At 41.6% G+C, this 24,227-nt stretch overlaps 1 protein-coding gene across 2 annotated transcripts; it reads left to right on the top strand.

Annotated features, from left to right (window-relative positions):
• The first annotated feature begins 1,090 nt into the window (after positions 1–1,090).
• LOC108681492 lies at positions 1,091–23,289 on the top strand. Of its 2 annotated transcripts, none has more exons than XM_047882091.1 (26): positions 1,091–1,334; positions 1,700–1,845; positions 4,729–4,863; positions 5,572–5,688; positions 6,546–6,615; positions 7,222–7,445; positions 7,841–7,997; positions 8,544–8,660; positions 9,692–9,839; positions 10,124–10,362; positions 10,767–10,956; positions 11,353–11,528; positions 11,717–11,829; positions 12,366–12,435; positions 12,798–13,056; positions 13,393–13,625; positions 13,881–13,969; positions 14,853–14,973; positions 15,461–16,144; positions 16,650–16,802; positions 17,124–17,307; positions 17,697–17,832; positions 18,845–19,028; positions 19,735–19,919; positions 20,382–20,555; positions 20,821–23,289. In XM_047882091.1, exons 1-26 carry the CDS (start codon positions 1,229–1,231, stop codon positions 22,537–22,539), a joined length of 6,129 nt encoding a protein of 2,042 aa, XP_047738047.1. In that variant the 5' UTR covers positions 1,091–1,228; the 3' UTR covers positions 22,540–23,289. The 2 variants fall into 2 exon arrangements, with proteins under 2 accessions (XP_047738047.1, XP_018026017.2); XM_018170528.2 differs by having other exon boundaries at positions 1,092–1,334; positions 17,127–17,307.
• The last annotated feature ends 938 nt before the right edge of the window (positions 23,290–24,227 follow it).

Genomic DNA, 24,227 nt, shown 5'->3' with positions numbered 1-24,227 from the left:
TCTGCTGTTGGCTGTTACTACGCCAGAAACTGAACGATTGTTTACAAGAATCAATGTTAAGTCTTGCCTTCAATCAACACCGCCACCCTCTCTCCCTCTCCCTCCGACACGACAGACTCGCAGACGTTTCATTGATCGCCTGCGCCCCGCTGTTGCCAGGCAGATCGCCTGACCCGTTTCATGCCCGGCCCTGCCCCTTCTCGTCTGGGCACAGACGCGGAACCTCCCCACTCGTGTAAGGAATAAGGAAGCCTCTCCCCCTCCCAATCCCAACTTACGTCTTGCCAGAAAATCGATTGGTCATGTTCATGCCTATTTCTCTTGGAAAAAAATACTGATTTCGCTATCCGTACAACTACATTGTTTTCAGATGAAAAAAAACGGGGGAGCGCCTGGTATGCGTGTCGCCTCTTAAAACAGCGCTTATTCATAATAGGAAAACGGAGCTCGTTGTTACAGTAGTGGCATTGATTCAGTGATACTTCACATATTTTCCGTACGTATCTCCATTACATTCTAATGGAGATCTCCATTACATCTAATGGATACACAAATTGTAATACCCTTACTTGAATGTTGCATGTCCAGTTTAATCTGCAAAATGTCCTCTGTTACTTTCACGAAGAAGAAATATTATTAATTTAGCTCAGAGGTCTTGTTGAAGTCCCAGACTCGTGCATGCAGTCCGCAGCACTTCAAACAATTATCGACTACACACGGTAAAAAGAAAAATTTTTTCTTCTGGTGAAAAGAAAAATTTTGAATCGCATACAAAAAATGAAATATTAACGACCCCAGCACATTCGCGTCAAGAGCAACAAAATTAAATCTCGCATTTTCTGTGTGAACAACCCATGTTACACTCGGCTGTCTTCCTGTCCATGGAGAACAAATAACAATAATTTGACGTAACGCTGAATCCTATAATTCTTCAGTAACATAATTGATGATCGAAGATTTTTTACACTTTCTAATAAAACAGAAGCAAATTTGAGTTTTTGTTATGCTAGAAATGGTATTTATTTGGCTTTGTTATTCCTTATTAACCAGTTTTTAATCCAAATTTGTAGGCTCCAGAAAGAAACGTTTTGACTTTTTTCAAGACATATGAACCATTTGCTTCTTTCTCTGAAACAAGTTCAGGACCGATTTTTTGCCTTCCTAGAAACAGGTCCAAGGTAAATATTACGGTGATTTCCTGCAAATATTGTGCCTCTACATTTCATCGATGTTTATATCGTGGCTGAAGCTGTTGCTGCCTTCAGTGGTTCTCCTGATACCTGTTATTGCGGAAGTCACGGTATCGAAGCATGTAGTCCGCAACGGCACGGTTGGTGAGTGTTGATATTTTAGCCGTAAAAATATTTACCTTTAGGTCTTAGTTTGTGATTATTGCTATTGTGAGATCATGTCGATGTTAGGCTGGTTTCGATTGTTCCATGACTAGAGCTGGTCATGAATTTATATGTTTGCGCGGTTGTTCACAAGTTTAATGTGATTTGCCGTAACGTTATAAATAGTAAATATGACTTTATGTGTAGTATATTTTATGCAAAATATATTTGTTTGGACTTGTATGCTATTTGATAAATCACCTCCTGATTGCATGCCACTTTCAGCCAAGTGAGACGCCGAAAAATAAAAAACATTTTTGAATGATGACGCATCCATTAATATGCTAATTATTCTCGTGTATCAGTTTGCAGCAGCATCACGCTGACTACTCACGTGCCTGATGACGTGCGGCACGAGTTGCGTGACTGTACCCACGTCGACGGGCACGTGAAGCTCCTCATCGTGCACGCGCAGCCTCGAGACATGCCGCTCATGCCCAACCTTGTCGAGGTGACCGCTCTTAGTAATCTTCAATTTTGGTCAATTAATGTATTAACTAACAATGTCATTTATGAGTTGTACAATTAATAATTTATCCGTGTATGGATTTCAAATTAAGTGAGCAGTAGAGGATTATATAATATTATTGTTCCATTGTACCTGTTTGATCAGCTGTAGAAGAGAGTGCTAGTGAATTATAGTGGAATCTTCTTATGAGCTTGTGCACCTGGAGATACTAAGGAAGCTCCTGAAGAAGATTGGCACCAGTCTTGCCAGATGAGTATTTTTCCGGCCGAAATTCGACTATTTGGCCTTGTTTAAATTGCACTGGCCTGTAAAATCTTCGACGGACTTAACTCTTGGTGTACTGGCGGGACCTCTCGGCCAGGCATTTAGGTACGAATAGCATTGAAGTCGGTTAATGTATCCGTAGGCTAAGGGTTAAACTGATTGTATTTTTCAATGTATAAAAACGAGTAAAAATTGCAATTGTATTAAAATGAGGTGGAGTGGAGGGTGGCTCATGGATACCAAAACGAGTAGTTGGGAAGGGGGCAGCTATGCCCCATAGTAACACGTCCCTCCTGGCAGAGGTGATGGGGGCGGTCCGGGGGCTGGAGAACGAACGCGTTCACGAACGCTCACGAACAGCATATTTGCAGCTATTTATAAATAATTGTATTAAAGCTGTAATTACTTGATTAGTCTCAAGCATCCAATGGCTTGAATGGTCAAAGAAGAGCATTCAAGACCATGGAATTACTGGAGCAATACTCAATAGAGAATGTGGTTGCCATGGATAGCTTCTACGCAGGAAATCCGTCGCAAAATTGGATGCATTTTTTGCCGTGTTTGCGCTGCGCTGAAGTGAAAACATCAAACATTCGAGGCCTTGTTGACGGCAGAACACTCAGAATTGGACGGTTGTTATTTGCAGTAGTAGTCATGGGCATCGAATTTAATACTTGGATGGCTACTAATATTTGAATGTTTTGAGAAGTATTGAATTCTGAACAACTTGAAAGCCGCACGCGTAAACAATGCATGTCCCTGCATTGAACCAGTTAGTTTCTTTTCTCCTTATAATAACATGGGACCGTACTATCAAAATAGTTAAGAGTTTGCAACTCCGTCAGCCAATCACTGACGGCATTTTAGGCTAAGCCTATGAACACCAATCACAGACGAGAAATCGGCCGATACGCGTACTTAGGTCGCTACATGTACTTGTACGCTACACAAGCTGCTACGTGTACTTAGGCGGCTACCTGTAATTAGGCAGCTACGTGCACTAAGGCAGCCACGTGTACTTAGGCTGCTACGTGTAATAAGGCTGCTATGTGTACAAAGACTGATACGTGTAATAAAGCAGCTACGTGTACTAAGGCAGCTACGTGTACTAAGGCAGCTACGTGTACTAGGCAGCTATACGTGTACTAGGCAGCTACGTGTACTTGGGCTGCTATGTGTACTAAGCTGCCATGCTGTGTACTCGAGCATGTCTTGAAAGAATGGCGCCTGATGTTTAGACTGGCCGCAGGAGCAATCACGCTGTGTTGAATCTTGCTATACTGCGCCGGTCATACACTCGACAGGAGGCCCTGCTAGTCAGCAGTGCTTGTGTAATGAATAACGTATTTCACGATCAGGAATTGCACCTGAAATGTTGGGCTAAAATTTCGACCAGTTTGGGGGATGAAATGTTAATATAAATGGTACAAATAGCGAAAAATGGCATTTAAGAAAGTAAGTTTCGGTGCATATAATTGCTCAACGTAATTCTCACTCTGATTCCGATTAAGTCAACACTGAGACCTTATCCAGTCATGCTCATAAACTTAATTAATGGGATCATTGATTCTTAGTTGACGTTCACAAATGACTCAGAACAGTATTTCAACAAGCTTTCGGTAAATTTTTAAGGGGAAAAAACTGAGTACCGCCAGTCTCTAAGTTCCAAATCATGTTCAAGCCCCAATTAGCCCCGTTCATTGGCTGTGCTGCGATGCTTGCAAATCACGACAGACGCAGACGGCGTCTCCACATAATTTTTGAACGACTTTCCTGCATTAAGATCCCCTACGGCTCTTGCCTGCACGCCCGGCGCCTGCCATTACGGTGTTTCCGGCTCATGAAACTCGGCAATTGCCTCGCGGTTCTGCTCCACCTTATCGCATTTATGAATTGCCATGTCATTTCCTATAATCAAAATCTCTGCTGATTTATGAGCTCCATTTGAAGGAAAATATTGACGTTATTTGAGGTGAATCTTCTGTTTTTAGCGCATTTTCTCATTTATGGAAAAAATGCACTATTGTGCTCGCCATGTCCGTCTGTCCGTCCGTCTGTCCGTGACCTCAAGTTTTCGTCGACGAGAAAATGCGCTGTCTGTCACTCACTGCACATGGGTTCTGAGGTATATTTTTTTCTTTGCAATACCGGCATAGCCAGGCACTTTGTTTATCGAGAACACAATTCCACTTTGGATTATTTAATATTCCTGCCAATCAATTGTTGAGTTTATAAAATTTCGCGAGTTTCGTTTCTGGTAATTGGTTTGTAATCAGTTGTGGGGATTTTTATAGTGCTCTATGAAGAATTGTGGGAATTTTGAACGGTTTTATAACGTGTTGTTGATATTTTAATTAGTTTATGACGTGTTATGGGCATTTCTTATTTGTTTATGCCGCTTTCAGGGCGTTTTTGAATTGGTTTATATGGAATTGTGAGCATTTTTATATTACGAGTTTTGGACACTTTAGAATTTCTTTATAAGCCACTGAGGGCTGTTTTGAATAATTTACGCTTGATTGGTTCCGATGAAATGTTTAAATGCTCTAAGACTAAGACTAACATCTTCATGACGTTGTTTTCATGAGGTTTTGTGTGCAGGTAAAGGAGAGCGTTTATTTGTTCCACGTGTCGGGGGTAGAGAGCCTAGGGGATTTGTTCCCCAAGCTTCGTGTTGTGAGGGGCAAGAGAGGGGAAGTTGCCTTCCTCCTCAGGAACAACCAGGATCTCGTTGAGGCAAGTCAATGCATGTGAACCTTCCTATTCTTACTCTATGAATAATGCGCTGAGTGAACATCTTCTTATGTTGAGTCTCAAGTTATTGCTATGATTGTAGTAAAAATGCGCAATAGCCTTGAAGTCATAAGTGTAATGTTGTTCAAGCCCATATATTAGCTTTAGCGTTAAGTTTGAAGGATTGAACACTTTATACGATAACAAAGATATGTAACAAATTAAAAATTGGGTTTAAGGGCCATAAGCGCATTCATGTCACCGAGAATGAAACTCAAATTGAAAATTAGGCAAGGAAATATCTGAATTGAGTGTAGAATCGTCAACAATGTTAAAGTAGACATATGCCTTCAAATTTTGCAAAACAGCTTTTTTACGTTTGATGAGATTGCAGAGATAACAGCCAGCATTGAATATAAAATTCTTCATCGTGAAACAATGAAAGCGAAAGTGACAAATTAGATGATAGCGACGGATAAAACCTTTTCGGGAATTTTGACCTCTTCTATAATAATTAAATCCCTTCATCACATTAATTCACTGAATTTTATCTATTTTTTCTTGAAGGAAGAAACAAGTTAGACTGGAAAAGTAAGAAGAAAGTGTGATCGAATAATTTTTTTTAGAAATCAACGAAACTGTTTTAAATCTTCGGTGAAAATATTTCACTTTCTTTAGCTGAAATTATTTACCTTTTAACTCCATTGTCAGATCGGACTCCCCGGGTTTACGCTTGGGTCGCCCAAGACCGGGCTGGACATCAGACAGAACTGGCAGCTGTGTGTGCCAGCGATCCCTCCCTTCACAGTCGCTCCCGGCGTCATCAAGGTAACTAACTTTTTGCTGCCTGTACACGGGGCCAGTAGTGGCGGCCAGTACAACTTCTTCATACTAGCCGCTACTATTTATTGTGCTTTTGGCATATGGGCTCTACTGGCCATGGAAGGTCCCAGTAACCCTTTACACGAGGCCAGTAGCATGATAATTAGTCGCAGTTAGACACGATACATTTTACATGGAAGTTAAGACTCTCATTTAGCCAATCGTTTTGTTATACTATCTATTAGGAAACTTATCTTCTTATGTGGATATCTGACATTCTCTTAAGTACGTTTAACCTAGATTTATTTCTGTCGTAAGAACCCATTATATTTGTACCTATCACTAATGCAAGGTAATCACTATTCGTGATTATCTTCCGTATTTTATGTGAAAGTTTTACATTCCCGAACTTCCCCGAATTTAACAATAAACTATAAATCGGGTATGGAATTTTTTGCATCATAATTCTACTCTTTTCAAAGAAAATATATTAATATTAGCGATGAAGCGGCATTAATCATGCACCTCATAAATTTTCCGTCCCCAAGACGAAAGTAATCCTGAACTTGTAACACTTATAGTTTCACTTTCTTATTAAAATTTAGATAAATCTGTCATCGTCAAAACATTTCCTTTATGCCATCTTTTTCATGGTGCTTCATCAATTTTTTCAAGTCCCTCGTTTGTTCAATCCGCTTTGCGAGGATGGTTTAAATGATTCAAATGATATTCAAGCTTTAAATCCTTGCAACGAGAGTTGTCAGTAAACGAAGAGATGAAAAAGTTTAACTTATTATTATAGTATCATTATCATTAACTTATTCTTATATTAGCCTACACTCAAATATAAATGTTTGGCACAGGACAACGGCGTGTACTGCGAGTACGACAAGCATGGCTGCCACTTCGATGACCGCTCCTGCAAACAATTCGGTGAGGCCTTCTATGGAACTGCTTGTTCGAACAAAAGTTTACGGTGCCGTTCGTCTAATTCTTAGGGCCATAAAAGCTTGAACTCAAATAAATTATACAATTAAATTTACGTGAGAAGCGAACTATATTGAATACATAACGAAAGTCATGAAGATTTGTTTTAAATAAGAACTGGAGGACAAATATTCTTTCCTACAACTTATCCATCAGTGACGTGCTGAGGTCAGAAGTAAGGAACTAAAACAAATGTCTCGTTGGGATAGAAATGTTTTATTATGCATGAAGCATTTTGATACCCAGCTTTTAAGGGAGGTTAAGGAAGGTAGAAATAGTTTTCATAAGTTGCAGCTCCAGGGTCACAGAAGCACCAGTAATCATAGGTATTCATGACACTTTTAGTAACTAAACTGTAATTTCCTTATCGTCATTATGTGTGCACTTAAGGGAAAAAATAAGAGGTGGCAGAAAAGAAAAGGACGAAGATAAAGTCACATTATCTGCGTATACGAGTAACATTAACACAAGGATGATTCTTAGCACCATGCGATCGAATGTTGTACTCATTCACCATCTTAAAGTTTAATAAATTATTTCCTAACCGTGCAGTGGCGTCGAAATGCTCCTGTCACAACGGGTGCGCCTTGTCATCCCCTTTGCGGGTCACCAACGACTCAGGCGCGACGGCTGGGCGCATACGTACGTCTGGCTGCTGCCACGCGCAGTGCCTCGCCGGCTGCACTGCTGCTGGTGATGCCGGCGCCTGCGTGGCGTGTAAAAATTTCGCACAAGAAGGCGTCTGCGTCCCTGCATGTTCCGAAAACTTCATGCAGGTACGTTACTTTAGTACTGTTTTGTTCTCATCGTCTGCAGTGGGTACAAATATTTTATTTCGAGTGTGCGTGATTATCTTTGAAGTATGATCGTTTATGTTCTTTAAATGCTCCATTACTTGAATCAAGCAATACTTACGATGACATGTTCAAAAAAGTTTAAAAAGTGGTTTTATTTGATATTTTAAATTGCGGGAACCTTGTGTTTTTACCTGGCCGCAGTATGCCTTCAAATATTATACCGTCATACCAAATTACCATGCCAATTAGCAATGTCATGTCACGTCATACTATGGTCCGATGTTGTCATGCCACAGTACCATGCCTACTAATGGTACGATGTTGTCATACCACAGTACCATGCCTTCAAATGGACCGATGTTGTCATACCACAGTACCAAGGCTACCGCTGCCTGACGGAGAGGCAGTGTCAGCTCGTGGGGGGCAAGCGGCTAAAGAAGGACAGCATGCAGTGTGTGCTGGACTGCCCAGCAGGAAGGGTGGTGGAGACGCGGCCTGGCGACGCTCTGCCGCACTGCACACGCACCGGCAGTGAGTTGCGCCCGCGGTCACTGTCGACTCATTGTGGCAGAAAAATACGAAAATATAGTTGTATTGACTAGGTATTCGAGTAGTATTAACACAAATAGGATGATTCTTAGCGCCATTCCTTCTCAAATTGAACTTATTATTTCCGAACAGTCCTGGTGCACCATTTCCATGATCAGCCTTACACTAGACTTCACTCTGTAAATATGGAGCCTTTATTCGGGGCGTCGTGACGAACAAATGAGTTAAACCCTTAACTGAATTAGCACTCATCATGTCAACTGAATGGTATTGTTAATCAACATATGTTGAGATTTCAATTTTTAGTGTACCTTGTTCTCTATTCTTCACAATTTTACGCAGTACGCGAGTCACCATGAAATGCTAGTTGATAATTAGGGTCCGTGGATGCACTTCACCATACAGATGAACTATGATCATGTTGATGGACGTTTAATCCATCAGTGTTGTACCTTTGTCATCAGTGTTCTTTAGTTGTGTCTTATAAAATTCAGAGCACCTTCTTTTATACGATGTGTTGGCATACAGACGGCATCTGCGGCAGCATCACGCTGGGCAGCAACGTGGAGGGCGGGGCGCTGGCGGCGCTGCCCGTCAACTGCACGAGGGTCGTCGGCAGCGTGACGCTTAATGGTGCCCTCAATGGTACGTGGCTGCCCTCAATGGTACGTGGCTGCTCTCAATGGTACGTGGCTGCCCTCAATGGTACGTGACTGCCCTCAATGGTACGTGGCTACCTTCAATGGTACGTGGCTGCCCTCAATGGTACGTGTCTGCCCTCAATGGTACGTGGCTACCCTCAATGGTACGTGGCTGCTCTCAATGGTACGTGGCTACCTTCAATGGTACGTGGCTGCCCTCAATGGTACGTGTCTGCCCTCAATGGTACGTGGCTACCTGCCCTCAATGGTACGTGCTGCCCTCAATGGTACGTGCTGCCCTCAACGGTACGTGGCTGCCCTCAATGGTACGTGGCTGCCCTCAATGGTACGTGGCTGTCCTCAATGGTACGTGGCTGCCCTCAATGGTACGTGGCTGCCCTTAATGGTACGTGGCTGCCCTCAATGGTTGTACTAGGTAGCGGTATAATCCGGCGCGTCCCAAACGTTTATGGTCGTTTTTTACTGTGAATTTGTGCAGATTTATTCTAAACATCTCCGCTTGCCGTACAAAAAGAAATAAATTGAACATTTTTATATTTTTTGCAGATAAAACCTTTTATAATCATGTTATATAATACATCAAGATCAATAAATCTAGGTTTAAAATCTATACCATTTCAGTTGAATAAACAAGAAATCAACATACGAACATTAATCTTCACTCTGAGAATGCAGCCGGCATACTAAGCCTCATGCTTCTACAAATGGTCATACATATTCATGGTCATAACCATTCATGTATATTCTTCTGAACAATTTTTTCACTGTTGTCGGGTTGTCGAAGTTATAAAAAATCCTTTAATATATTCTTAAAATAATAAATTTACACAATTAACAATATGAATTTTTTACTAATAATGTCGATGCAGCTTCACTGTTGGAGTTACTGGACTCAGTGTTCAGCGAGGGCGTGGAGGTTTTCTTTATTATTAATGGTAAAAAATCGTTCAATCTGTTCAAAAATAATAAATTAACACTGATTATATGAATTTCTTACTAATAATGTCGATGCAGTTTCGCTGTTGGAGTTACTGGACTCAGTGTTCAGCGAGGGCGTGGAGGTCACTGGGTACGTGCACGTGACGGAGACCTCGCTCATGTCCCTCGACTTCCTCTTCAGCAAACTCGCCCTCGTCAGGGGGGAAGCCCTCGTCGGCGACGTGTCAGTTGTAGTTAAAGTTCAGGCTCCCAAACTGAATCTTGTTTTTAAGAAATTGAAATGTAATTTACTTTTTTCTCTCATTGGAAACATTTCTTTTACGACATTGACAACAAATAATTGCATTGCTCGCAGTATTAGTATAAGTTCGTGAAAATAAATCGATGATAAAATTAGGGTTCCAAAGAATTATTCATTTGCATTGAGAAGAAAATGTAGATTTCAGTAAACGTTGATGGAATTGTAATTGATCGCGACGACTTCTCTCTACTTTTCCTCTCTGCCAGGCACGCCATCTACATCTCGGACAACATGAAGCTCCAGGAACTACGCCGGCCTCGCCCTCACTTCACAAAGGACTTTCCTCGCGATTTTGGCCTGGTGGCCAATGGCCGGGTGATGGTCAGGGGCAACTCTAAACTCTGTCCATCCGAGGTGGTCAATTTGCTGGGCACTGACATCACGCGCGACTCTTACGAGGCCTTCGCCCTCCTGCACAACGAACGTAACGACGTCAACGTGCCGTGTGAGTCTTCGTGTCAAGTCCTCTCCATGGTCATGCTGATGTGCCGCCTTCGTCGTCCGCCTACCTGCTTATCTCAATGTTTTTCCATCTTACATTCGTGTTGTTTTTGAGTTGATAGGATATTTTAGCATGGTGGTATATAGCGATTAGATTCGGTTTAAAAGCTATTTTTTGCATATTTGTGCTAAAGAAGGCATAAAGATTTAATATGACACTTAGTGTAGCAAAATTCAGATGGTGTGATCAAAGTAATGAAATTACCTTCTCGCATTTCATTGTGTATACTTAATTTTTTTATGCTAGTTCTTAGATTATCACGTATTTCAGAGACACGGAGTTTCTCATACTTTAACGCTGAATTACCGCGTATTCAGAACACGAAATTTGCTTTTTATTCGCCCCAGGCAACCTGTCGCCGATCAAGATCCTGAGCGTGAACAGCACCAGCAGGTCCCTGACGGTGACCTGGGATCCTAACAACTACAAGGGTCCTAACAATGACCTCCTGCAGGGGTACTTCCTCTACTACCGAGCCCTCGCCCCCGCCCAGACCGTCACCATGTTCGCCGGCAGGGACGCGTGCAACGACAGGAGGTTTTTGTCGCAGGGCATCGCTGGGCCAAGTGTTTTTATTAAGAATAGAATAGAAGTGTCGGAATAGAAGTGAATAGAAGTGTTAAACCGGAAATCATTGTTGTTTATAGCATGAATTATTTTTTTTATTTGAGAATCTCATGGAAGTTTTTGTTTGGATTCAAATTATCGAGTCAATTCGTCCAAAAGTTTTTTTAGTCCATTTCTACAATGATGAGTTTGAATTTATCATATTTTATTTGTTATCGTCGTGGTAAAGCGAGCACGTTCTCGGTTACTGAAAAGACGCATAAAATATCTTCGTTTTTTTCACTTCTCTCTTTCTAGTTCCTACGATTGATTAAGCCTTCAATTGAAGACTAGACTTGGTCTATTATCTCTTTGATTTGCTGCCAGGCTCTGGCGCCAGGTACAGACCCCAGCGTCCGAGGCGCACCTGCGTGGTCTGCAGCCCGGCACGCGCTACGCCTTCTACGTGGAGACCGACGTGCTGCCGTCCTTCGTGCAGAACAACCACGACTCTATGCCCGGGTCCCGGTCTACCATCGTCTACTGCAGTACCATACCTCAGGGTACGTGCGTGTACTGCAGTACCATACCTCAGGGTACGTGCGTGTACTGCAGTACCATACCTGCACTAGAAACAATTATTAGTGTCGTAACATAAGATATATCATATTTTAATTATCACCTATACGGTTATATACTTATGTATTAACCATTTATATACGGTATTTTCCTCGTGGTTTTTTGGTCGCAGCGCCGTCAGCCCCCCAGCAGGTGCAGGTGCGGCAGACGGCAGAGGCTCTCAACTCGGTGGCGTTGTCGTGGCTGCCGCCCAGGCAGCCTGGCGGGCAACTAGCTGACTACCAGGTCAGAGTATGGATAATAATTATTTAATGATATTTAATACAATATTCCCAATAACGTATATATTTCACTAACTTGCAAATGCTGTAAGTTGTTTATTATCCTGTGGTGCACGGCGAATGTTGCGTTGACGAAAACTCTTTGATGTCATCACTTTGCACCCTTTATCGTGGGTCCTTTCTTCTGTCATCGAAGCTTTAGGTAGAAAGAGTGCAGAAAAAAAGTTTAAGAATTTTACGCCAAAATTCAGAAGAGTTTAACGGTGTGTAAAGTCATTCATTGGTAAATACGATCATCGGTTCAATTGTGGGATCGAAAAATTAGCGAGGGTAATAACGACAATGTTCATGAAGGTGTTTGTTGGCGTTTTTACTGGTTTTATCATTAGATTGATCACGAGAGTGTTCAAGTGAGGATAATAATAACCATCGATAAACGATGATTATTGCGGCCGTTTTCTCGTTGCTGTTAACGTGGCAGTTCAAAAAGGCTTTTACGTCTGTGTTTGCGGGAGTGTTCACGATGTTTTGGGTGTGCAGGTGATGTTGTGTCGCCTCAAGAGGCCCCCGCCCCCAACAGGTCTGCCCTCGTCTACTGCAGGAGCTTGTCGTGAGTACCACAACAGTTGCCTGTATTTGTTCATTCTCAAGCCCTTTACTCCTACAGTTGCAATGGACAGTGCACTTGGTAATTGTACATGTGAACAACGTTAGGCTGATAGTATAAAGGTAAAAGAGAATAGGTATATACTAACAGCACAAAGTTCGTAGTCCAAGTATGACGAGGTTAAGATGCATATTGACGCTGCATCTGCAGGATATGCAGGTACACTGAGTTCTAAAGGGGGTTGTTAGCAGCGATCAAAACTACATAGTTTAATGTGCAATTAAAAGCCTGCCTAATTTGCGGTTTTCATTCCTCTCAGTTGCCAGTCAATTTTATGATTATTTTTTTTATATTATTTCCCTAAGCCACAGTAACACAACCATCGCCAGCCATGGAGAAAGACGGAGTCGTCACTCCAGGGCCAGACTCGGCCGTCGGGCTGCAGCTCCACCATGATCTACACCAGGCCCTGGAGCCCCAGCAGGAGGCCGAGGACCGCCACCAGGGCGGCGCCCAGGCCTGCTACAGCCCCCAGTGCGACGCCGGAGAGGCAGAGTGGCTGGAAAACAAGCGAATGCTGGACCGCGTTTACTTCTTCAGTAGAATTAACGCTGACATATATAAGTAAGTGTCTGCTGATATGTATTCGAATGTACTTTCCAGATAATCTTCAATGTCGTACGTACGATTGAATGAGATTCAATAGTTTTGTCCTTCATCAGGCTCACTTTAAATCATTTAGTTTGAGGAGTTAGCGATTTACATAAATACTTCCTGGAAGTGCATCTGTTTCCTAGCTGATCTTAATAATCTAGAAAAATCACGTTGAATTCAAATCGCTCGAACAGAAGTTTCTTTCCATCCAAATAGTTTGCGAGCAGCTCCACACATTTGACATCGAAGAACTCTTGCTTTCGTTTAGTAATTTCCTCAACTTTGAACGTTGTTCCTGGCAAACAGTAGCGGCTGGTCGCCCAAAACAGGGAAGCAAGAAACACAAACGACGACGTCGCCGCCATCAGCTGACCCTCATAGTCAGGTGGCTGACGTTCCTTCCTCGTCGTTGGCCCCAGACGAGCCTGCGTCAGAAGATAAGTACGTCCACCAGGCGCCCCTGGAGCAGCAGGAGTTCTGCGGGACGAAAGGCGGCCCCATCCAGTGGCAGCTCTACAGCCTCGTCGCCTTTGACCGCGGTGAGAAATATGTGTATTGTATCTTGTTGTGTGTTAATGCTTGATTCTTGTGTTCTGACGTCATTTAGAATTTTTTTGCAATTCATGATTTAAATTTTCAAGTTTAATGTTCTTGGAAAGATATGTCTGCCTGATTTTTATTTCCAGCGCTCTAAGTTTCATTGTCTTGAAATTTGTAGGGTTTTTCTTGCCTGACCATACAATATCTTTTCTGTTTGAAGAGTACTGGAAAGTTATAAATTATTATACCCACAGGAGATTGTGCGGTCCATGTTATCCCTCACGCGCACGATGGCAGACACGCCACCCACTTCCCCGGACTTGGCTACTTTGTGGACTTCCAGGTCGGTGCAGACGCAGCCCGAAAAGAGCTTCATCGCTTGAAATATTTTTTTATGTCGCTATCTTAGTGAGTACCTGGGGTAAAATTACAGTACATACGTACTCATCAGTTTTTTTTTTTTTTGAAAACTAAAGTTCCGTCAACTACGTGGGCCGAAACTAAAACCTATGAAGCGGCACAGGAAGTGCGTCGATAATTGACGGCTTTACCCACATTGGTTGTTCCATTGCTTAAACGCTGTTGTTCCTTATGAGTAAATTCTGAATTTTAACATCAGGTTAAATATGTTTATATTCTGATGGTTTGTCACTATTTTGTTAGCTGATACTAGTTTTTAGCGCATTTTCTCATTTACGAAAAAAATGCACTATTGTGCTCGCCATGTCCGTCTGTCCGTCCGTCTGTCCGTCCGTTACTTCATGTTTTCGTCGACGAGAAAATGCGCTCTCTGTCACTCACTGCAGTGAGTACTGAGTTATATTTTTTTTAACTTTCAAATACAATAGTGAACCATGTAAGATTTCATCATGTCGAACTGTCACGTGAACAGCAGTTGACGTGGAGAAGAAGTATATATACATCACCGTACCTCTCAAAAGGTAACTATGCAATTTTGTTCTCAGTAATCGCCGTATAAAACGAATTAACCGCCAAATTAGCCTCAAGCTTAAGCTCGCTTCTTGTGACCCGTGACGCTGGAAATCCCCACTTATTCCTGTGATCGCACGTTTTGCCGGCAGGTATCCTACAAATTTGCTTAATTTATTTCATGGTTACCCTGACATTTAGAGTCATTTATGAATTTATTTTCAGCAGGTTACTTTATGTTCCGTATTTTCTGACAATTTTATGGCTGGAACTCAGAGATTCATCGTCCTTGTCAGGTGTCGGTGCGCGCTTGTCATACGAACCTCACAGCTCCCGTCGGCGCTCCCTTCCCCACCGGCGTCCCTGTGGCCCTTTGCTCCCCGTGGGTGAACATCTCCCTCACGTCCCCGAGTCTTGGTAATTGATTTTCAATTCGAAAACTATTAAACGACGGGCCACGTTAACGGCACCATTAGTTTATTACAATATTGACCGTGACTTCAGTGCGTGAGTTTTTTCATAAAATATGGAATATGAAACTTGACATGACATGTTTTCTTGAATAGCGTCTCGAGGTAGATTTCATTTTATTATTTACTTGGAGTTTCAACCTTATCGGCCTAGAATAGACGCGCTAGGACGATAGTATGTCGCATTTTCTGTAAATTTCAAAAATTTTCATTGAGCTCGGTCGTGAATTTTCAATGAGGGCCATTATTGCTAAATTTAGGGATTATATATGACTAATATTCATAATTTGTTTTACTATCGTGTTGCATGTGAAGACCCGCACTGTTTGTTGTGTATTTTCTAACGCAAGGTTAATGTATCATTAAAATTGAAAACCTGTTAAAAAGATACCCCTGCTGTTTATCATGCTGTTATAACCTATTTTTCTAAATAGAATCTTTGGATTCTGTGAGCGATCTGCAGTTGGTGAAACTTCCGAGTAAGAGCCTAACTGATCCTCATCTGCTCGTCGTGTCGCCCGACTTCCCTGACGCTGAGCTCAAAGCAGGACAAGAGAGCCACGGTCTCACAGTCCAGAATGGAAGCAAGCATGAAGGAAATCCTGAGACCATAAACACATCACTTGGTTTAGCTGCAAATAGTTTCTTTAATGAATCTTCGACAAACCATGCCGAACCAGTGAATCTTTCCTCGAACGCATCCATAAATGTTGGCCTCGAAACTCTGGATGTCTCTTCTAATTCTTACTTACTATCGTGGACTCCTCCTGCGACGCCAAACGGTGGATGGGTTCTTAACTACTCTCTCGAAATACCGGGCCTTCTAACCCGATGCTTGAGCGGCTCAACCCACAAAGTCGTCCTGAAATCCATTCAAGAGGCGCAGGCTCACATGGTCACAATCACGGCCTACACGTACGCCGGTCCCGGTCCCAGAGTGGGACTGGCCTCACAATCCCTCACAATTGAGGGATCACAGTCAATGTTGGCAGCGCTGCTGGTGCTGTGCTGCGTCTTCTTGGTCATCATCATCGTCGTGGGGCTGTACCTCAGACATCGCTTGTGTTACTCTCTCGCGCCCAACGAGTTCGAAAAGCAACATAACCCGAGCTATGCACGTACGTGATGCTGGTTGATGGCTCCAGTGGTGGGAGTTGTAGTTATTATCATATTATTAGTAGTTATTATCATATCAAGATAGTGATATGTATAAAGTACTAATGAAAATTATAATAGACGTCTTAGACGAGCTTTTTGCAATGGCACGATGTTTTGATTGTTTATTGGATGTTATTCATTTCACTTTTTATACACGAAATGTCACCTTGCGAAGCCGGTTTCGATTTCAGAAAGCAGTGGCCTGCGTTTGTGGCAAGCTTTCTCTTTAACAAACTTTCCATAGCCTCAACAAATATTGTGCTTTTGTTCTGGTTGAATTTTCTCTTCACCAAAAATTTCCCAACTGATATTTCTCTTGTTTCATTCTCAGTTATCGACATTCATTCAGAATTGTGCAAAACCATTGAAAAATTACTTTTATACTCACGGATGACATGAGCAGACCTTAACAAAAAGAAATCAAATTGCATTGCTTCAACAACGTGAATATCTTGACCTCGCCAGCCATGGAAATCTACGACGACTTCTTCATCCCTGCGGACCAGCTCCTGATCATCCCCCCGGAGCGAGGAGGCCGCCTCGGGTCGGGCAAGTTTGGTGCCGTGTCCCTGGGCTGGATTTTGGAGCCGGCGTCGGGGCAGGATGCGGAGCCTGTCGGTGAGCCTTCAGATCACAAGTAATATAATTATTCCGATAAAAATAATGATACCGATTCCTATGAGTGTGGAGTTTCGTTGGTCACTGAATAGAAGTTATTAATTGGAGTTAATTAACTATTAACTGGAAAGAATTAGATTATTATTTTCTAATTGTTGTGATCACAATCTGACTTTCGGAAAACTGCACGAGAAGCTGTGTGTCCCAAAAATTTTTGGAACTACGACCTTCTGCGATCGGCAGAATTTTAGGTAACAAAGCCCAGCTCATTTACACTCTTTGGTGTTGTAGTCATTAATTGTTCTTTTTTGTTTTCTTGAGGAGATGGTGATGACAACGGCCGTCATGAAGGCATGCAGGAGCTGGCAAGACGTTCTGATGGCGGGCGGTGGAGGCTGGGCAAGCGGGTGGCTGTGAAGGAGCTTCTGTGCGACCTGCCAGACCTGACCTTTGAAGAGTACGAGCTGAGGAAGAAGAAGTTCAAGAGAGAGGCCAGCATCTTGCAGTGAGTGGCGTTACAGAGACAACGAGTTCGAAAATATGATGCAAGAGAGAGGCCAGCATCTTGCTGCATCTTGCAGTGAGTGGCGTTACAGAGATAACAGATGTTCAACAGAGACGCCAGCATCTTTTTATGCTCGAAAAAGAGTTGGGTTTAAAACTATTGTTAAAGTCATCAGAAGAAGTGTATAACTGCATGCCCAAGTGATATAAAGCTTCGTAGTATTAGTTAAAAAATTTTCAATTTCGTGCTTTATCAAGTTGTATCTTTTGCAGCAAATATTTTTGATTATAATTGCTTAATTTAATTAATCAATGTGGAAAGTAATCATAAGAATAATCCCGTATTTATTACATTAACGTATCTCACTAAACAAGCGTTGTTTTGGCCAGATGCCTGAGGCAGTGTCCGTTTGTGGTTCGTTTCGAGGGAGCTGTGGTGCAGGGACCCAACATGTACATCCTCATGGAGGTCCTGGACGGGGGCAACCTCCAAGAATTCATCAGGAACAACCACGTCACTGAGCAGGTCTCGACACTCAAAGCTTTGAGTACTCATATCATTAGTTTGCTTAAATCACAAGTTCATAAAAAATTTAAAGGCAGAGAAAATGTCCAATAAATACACCGTATCTTCATGGAAACGTAAAAATGTACCTATCGAAAAGGCCGTCTCGGATTTTACTTACGTAATGGCCGTCTGCCATTAAATGCCACGCGGCAGTGGTTCTCCGTACTTATTACGTATTTTTACATCGATTAACACGTTGACTACGATTGCTTCATCTTGTACTATTATTTCATTTTTTGTACTTTTTTTTAAACAGGGTTGCCGGACGGTCATTTTTTCCGGACAAATTCCGTGATTTAGTTTTTCTCAATTGCGTTGGCCGGCTAAAATTAATGATAGGGGTACTTCCTAATTAAACTTTAAATAGTGAAAAAATAAAATGAATGGAACTTTTATAGCAGAACCTACAAATAAACTAGTATGTATATTTTGAGTTATCGGCCTTTTTTTGGCCTTTTTTATTCTCGGATTTGGCCAATTTTAGGCAACTGGATTATGTACCACTACGTCCTGGAGAAATACATTTCGTGGTACACATATCTACCACTTCGTAGTCAACGTGTTAAGTATTTTTGAAGCCTACTTCGTAAATTTACAACTACTATGTTTGGTAGTTCGTTCCTACAGACTTTTGGACCAGAAAACCAGTTGAGCTCCTGCTTTGGCAGCCAAACATCTTTAAAGTTGAATAAATGAGACATTTCTGATTTTCAGAACTTTTTTGTGTGGTTCTGTTAATTTAATCTCTCGTGGCCTCAGAAATAAGTTAATAAACGTTTCATCGATAACTTTATAAAATAATTTGCATCTTTATTGCCATGGGTTTTTATGCATCTTATTTCACTTGAAGCTATATACTTCACTTCTGTAAATAATTGTATTGCATGTATCCCATTTGTTAGTTCATAATTACCTACGTGTTTTCCTATTAAGATTCAAATGTTTGTTGTCATCCTTGTCCGTTGTTCAGATGGTGTACAACTTTGCCATTCAAATAGCGGACGGCATGGCATACATCGCGTCCAATCGAATCATCCACATCGACCTGGCCCCTAAAAACTGCCTTATCACTCGAAGATTCTTAGTTAAAATCGCAGACTTTGGTCTATCACGAAAGTTGGCTCCTGAACGCTGCTGCTACCACTACCAGATCGGTGAGCTGCAATTTCGGAGTATCAAAAATATCATTCAGTTCTTTGCGATTTTTCAGTTAAATTCTCTTATTGAATGTAAGGGTAGCAACTTAAGCGGTGCAATGGATAAAGGATTTTGCTTTTTTTCAAGTTCTTTATAATTCAGGGGGTTAAATGCAATAAGACATTACATACTTTCCAAACGCCGCTCCCTTCATGTCGGTCAACTAAATGCTGCTCTAATAAACCAATGCGGGTTGGCACCCATTACTGATTTTTCGTTTTAAGTTAATACTATGTTCGATCAGGGATGCATTTGACGTGTTCATATTCAATGAAATTATTGCTTCTTGGTATTTTGACGAGAATTCAAAGTAAAGAAACAGCCACCTTAAATCACTATATCGTTTCGGAAAACCTTTCAGAGTTGAGATGCATTGTTATTTCAAAACTCTTAAAATACAATTTTCGTCAGTCAACAGTTATGAAATTTACAGAGCAGATTTCAAAAGTTAATTTACCAACTACAAGACATAGCAATCGGAAATAATACTGTAGACCTAAATGAAGTGTTTCAGCTAGGCTTCTGTTCAAACTAATGCGAAAGGTTTTCCATAAATATACGGTGAATATAAAAATTTTGCGCAACTCTTAGCTGTTAGAAAATGCATGTTCATGTACATTTACCCTCTGTATCGCTAGTAGAAATATAGTTAAATTGTTGTAGATGTGCCGCATCGGAAGCGTCTCAAAATCTACCTTCCAAGCTTCATTGCTCCCGAGGGACGACGCACTCAAGACCTGCACTCAGGCCACGAGTGCATCGTCTTCTTCCTGAAGTCCGACGTGTGGTCCTACGGAGTGCTGCTCTGGCAGCTCATCACATGCTCCAACGAGCCCTATGCTGGCAAGGTAACCTACCTCACTGGGTATATCATACGCTGCTCCTCAGTGATTAGTTTAAACAAGAAAAAAGTCCCACTGAGTATATCATACGCTGCTCCTTAGTGATTAGTTCAAACAAGAAAAAAGTCCCACTGAGTATATCATGCGCTGCTCCTCGGTGATTAGTTCAACAACAACAATTAGCTCAACAAGAAAAAAGTCCCACTGAGTATATCATACGCTGCTCCTCAGTGATTAGTTCAAACAAGAAAAAAGTCCCACAGAGTATATCATGCGCTGCTCCTCAGTGATTAGTTTAATCAAAAAAAATCCCACTGAATATATCATACCCGCCTTATTAGATATTATTTAACAACAAAAAACCCTACCTCACTAACTATCTCGAACAGTGATCCTCAGTGGTCAGTTTAGACACAACATTTGAAGTGAGAAATAAAATGAAAAGTTTTGTTGTCATTTACGTAACAGGAGACACCAGCCCCGAAGGATGTGCAGAGAGCGTGTCTGTGGCTCGAGGGGCCGGGAAGGGCGGCCAAGATGGCCGAATTGCTGAACAGCTGCTGGTTGGATAATCAGGATCTGCGCCCCTCCTTTGAGCAGATTGTTGAGCAACTGCTCCCCATGATTTCACCAGAATTTACTGTGAGTTGAAATTCAGGAGGAAATTCATTTTTTCCAACAAGCAGTTAACTTGAGATGCCCGGTAAAAACTACAGTTGGGCTCTCTCATGTAACAACTTGGATTTAATACTCACTATTTATGTTATAGACTTATAGCCTTAATAATTATGCTATTCCATGAATAACAAGAATGGTTTAGGGAATAGTTGGTGAATTTCCACTGAAAATAATGAATTGCAGTTTATAAGATTTAATATACTACTTAAGTACGTTGAAATTGTTTCAGAGGGAGTTTCGTCGCCTGTCATTCTGTGTTCCGCACCAACACCACGACTCCGAGAGTACGGAGGATGAGGGAGTTGGGTCCATGCCTGGGAGCTCCAGAAGCGAGGTTGAGAGTTGCCAGGACCTCGCAGATCAGGTGGAGCTGAGCCGCGCCCAGGGCTGCCTCAGGTTCCTCAGCAGGAGCGGCTGGCCGCCCACCTTCAGCAGCAGGCACCCCACCTTCAACAGCAGGCACCGTGCAGGCTACGGCGACACAGGGCAAATGACGAGTACACGAGCCAAGGTAAACTCTCGAGGCGAGGGTGAAAATAATTCCGTTGATCTTCTTCGAAATGACATGCAAGCTGATAAAAAGTGGGAGAGGCGAGTGCTTCCTTCGCGCAGCTCTGCGAAGATTGACGGAGATGGTCAGGGTGAAGCCGAGAAGTTCCTCAATCCAGAATCCATTAAGCCAAAGAAGCCTCAAGCTAGATCTTTGGTCCATAATTTTCTTGCAACCGTAAAGCTTGTAAAGACGACGAAAGAAACTGAGAATTTGAAAGCCAATCGTAAAGTGAGTGATGCGGAAAACGGTGCTGAAGGAAGGCCGCTAATAGATTTCAAAGAAAATGAGCCACAACGGCTTGATAAGTGCAAACTTAATCTGCCTCTCAGTCCATTAGGATTTACTCCTTCGCAGGTCGGCATGGAAACTGAAAATCTAAAGCAAAATATAACATCGCCTCTTATGGTTCCAGCGTCACAGGTTACGCGTCCGAAACTGAAGACTCAACGATGCTCCTTCCACGCCTCGGCCGAGAAATATGTAGATATGTCGCCTAAAAATCTTGATGGTCTGTGCTTGGATCACTCGACTGAACTTGACGATGGAGCTGTGTGTAGTTCTTATGGGTGTGACTTTCAGCCCGAAGAGACCAGCCTTGACGATAATTTGTGTGGGTACACGGAAATGTGTGGCGCTGTATCACTCAACGATATCCCCTCCGTCTGTCAGATAGATGTTGAAGGTCAGAAAACACAAGATAAGGCCCAAAGCCAGTCTTCTGGTAGCTCTTTTGAGGATAACCTGAATTTCAAAGAGCATATTACTACTCCTGGAGTACAACGAAACATTGAAACTAAAGCATTTGTGCATTCTGAAACTGATGGCTATCCAGTTGAAATAATCTCTTCGACGATGAAAGATTCCAGATTATCTCGTTTTTGCTTTGGCAGCTTCAATAGCAACCAAAATTTTCAGCGAGTACCGTCCGTGCGTTTCGCTAAATCTAATATTGAGTCGGAGTCATGCCCCGGTTCCTGCGAAGACTTTTCCATTGTCACCTGCCCCTCCATTGATACGTTGTATCCTTCAGCATCAACGTGCACAAGCGCTGTCACCTCACCCTGCGAAGAGTTCTATGACGTGACAACTCAAATCGATAATCCCGCTGAATTAAATCAGTTTCCTAAGCAAGCCCAAGATGCAGCGCCGCGAGACACGGATTCCAAGCCCCACGACTGGAATTCAGAAGATGCCATCGGACTCACTCAAATTGCTCATCACTGCGACTCAGGAATTGTCAACGAGCACGACGGCAGTGACATGTCACTAGATTGCTCTCTTGATCCTCCATTGAACGTGAACTGCCCTCCGAAAGGTACTCTCGCCAAGAAATCTCTTCAGTCTGAAGGCGGGGTCCAAGCTCCCACTCTGGGGAACTGCTTCGAAGTGCGTTGATTTCTTCCTCACTGAAAAATCGCAGCGCATGCAGCAGATAAATTTAACTCATTACTCTGACTTTTTTGGATAAGGAATAGAGATGTAGTTTGAATATGTTAGCAATTTATAACATTTGTAAAAATGGATCGAGGCTAAAGCGCCACATCCAAGTACATTCACGTAGAATCATTAGTTCTGCTTGCGATGTTTCGTTAACTTCCTAGCTATGGCTTCTGAAGTAGCAAATCTTAATCCGGCTTACGATGAGTTGTTTAAACACTGAGATAGGATGCAGTTTCATACTTGAAATTTCTCTCATGATTCATTATTAAAAAATGTAGTATGCAACTGAACTGTTTAACTCAGTCTAAAGTTGTAAACAAAATTGGTATTTATTTAATATAAAACTGGTCTGCATTTAAGAGGTTGCACAAATTTTTTGAGGCAGTCGTGAAATAAGAACGTCTATTGAAAGTGGCAAATACCTGGCGTCTTAAAATCTATCAATTTTGAAAAAAAAAATATTAGAATCCATCTGCTGGTTTTGTTTAATGTAGTTATAATAAGTATGTACGTGTAGAAGTATGACCTGAATTTCAATAACATGACTTTATTTGTAATACTAAGTATCGTTATTTTTAAGGCGTTTTCTCCCAAAATAGGCATAGCAAATTAGCAATGCAATAGACTAGTAGCCAAGACACGTATCCAGAACATGTTCATACAACGCTGCCTGGCCTCGCAAATCTGCAAGGCCATTTACAATCGTAAAGTATAATTATGTTATAAATGGAAAATTTTCATTACAAATAAATTGAAAATTACAGATATACTTAACATTTGTACTAAATTCAACTTGGCAAACGAAATGTGTCTTGTGTGTGGCAAATGAAATGATCTACCGAATAAAAACAAAGTATGCGCGCAACTGAATTGATTGGAGACAACGATGACGAATTAAATCTGTCCAAGCATTCCATATATCGGTAATCAATATGGATAGAATTATTTGGTTGATTAAATCAATGTTAAAACATGATCGATTTTGTAATATATACCACAATTTACAGATGTTATTTTTATTTTGTACGACTGGTTATTTTAACATGTAATATACAGTAAAATTATATATTGAGACAAACTACTTATGTTCTTCCTTTTGTTGAGCAGAGACATGGGTAAAATTTCCGTTAAATAGTTAAAAATGAAATTATAATGATTTAATTTCTTAGTAATTGCTAATTCAGCTAACAAAAGAAAAAAAATATTTAAATTGGTACTGAGAATTGCTAAGATTGTGTGAAATTATACCGAACCTATTTTTCATGTTTACTAATATACTAATATATGCAGCAAAGCAGCCGCGGAAAGATGCACTGTAATACTACTATCAAACAAAGTTGCATCCCATCATTTCCATGGTTGCATCATTGTCGCATACGTACAGCTGCAGCATACACACAATCACACATACGATTCCGTTACGGGCTTTGCTGTCGGGCGGACGTGTGTTATTAGCTGCTCTGTTCTTGGGGTACTCGATGCTAATTGATCGTTTTCCCTGACAATTGAGGAGACTTGGCATTCGATAATTGTTTTCTGTGGGCCTTGTTTGTAGTACCTTCATCCAATTGACAAATTGTAAGTCTAAGTTTCTGTTTAATTTTTTTTTTCTGACTCCCTATTATTACTATTTTTTCAATTTT

The sequence above is a fragment of the Hyalella azteca genome, unplaced genomic scaffold, assembly GCF_000764305.2.
Source record: "Hyalella azteca isolate HAZT.00-mixed unplaced genomic scaffold, Hazt_2.0.2 contig9625, whole genome shotgun sequence".
NCBI classification, from domain to species: Eukaryota; Metazoa; Arthropoda; class Malacostraca; order Amphipoda; family Hyalellidae; genus Hyalella; species Hyalella azteca.
This window is presented reverse-complemented; position numbering and strand designations above follow the sequence as displayed.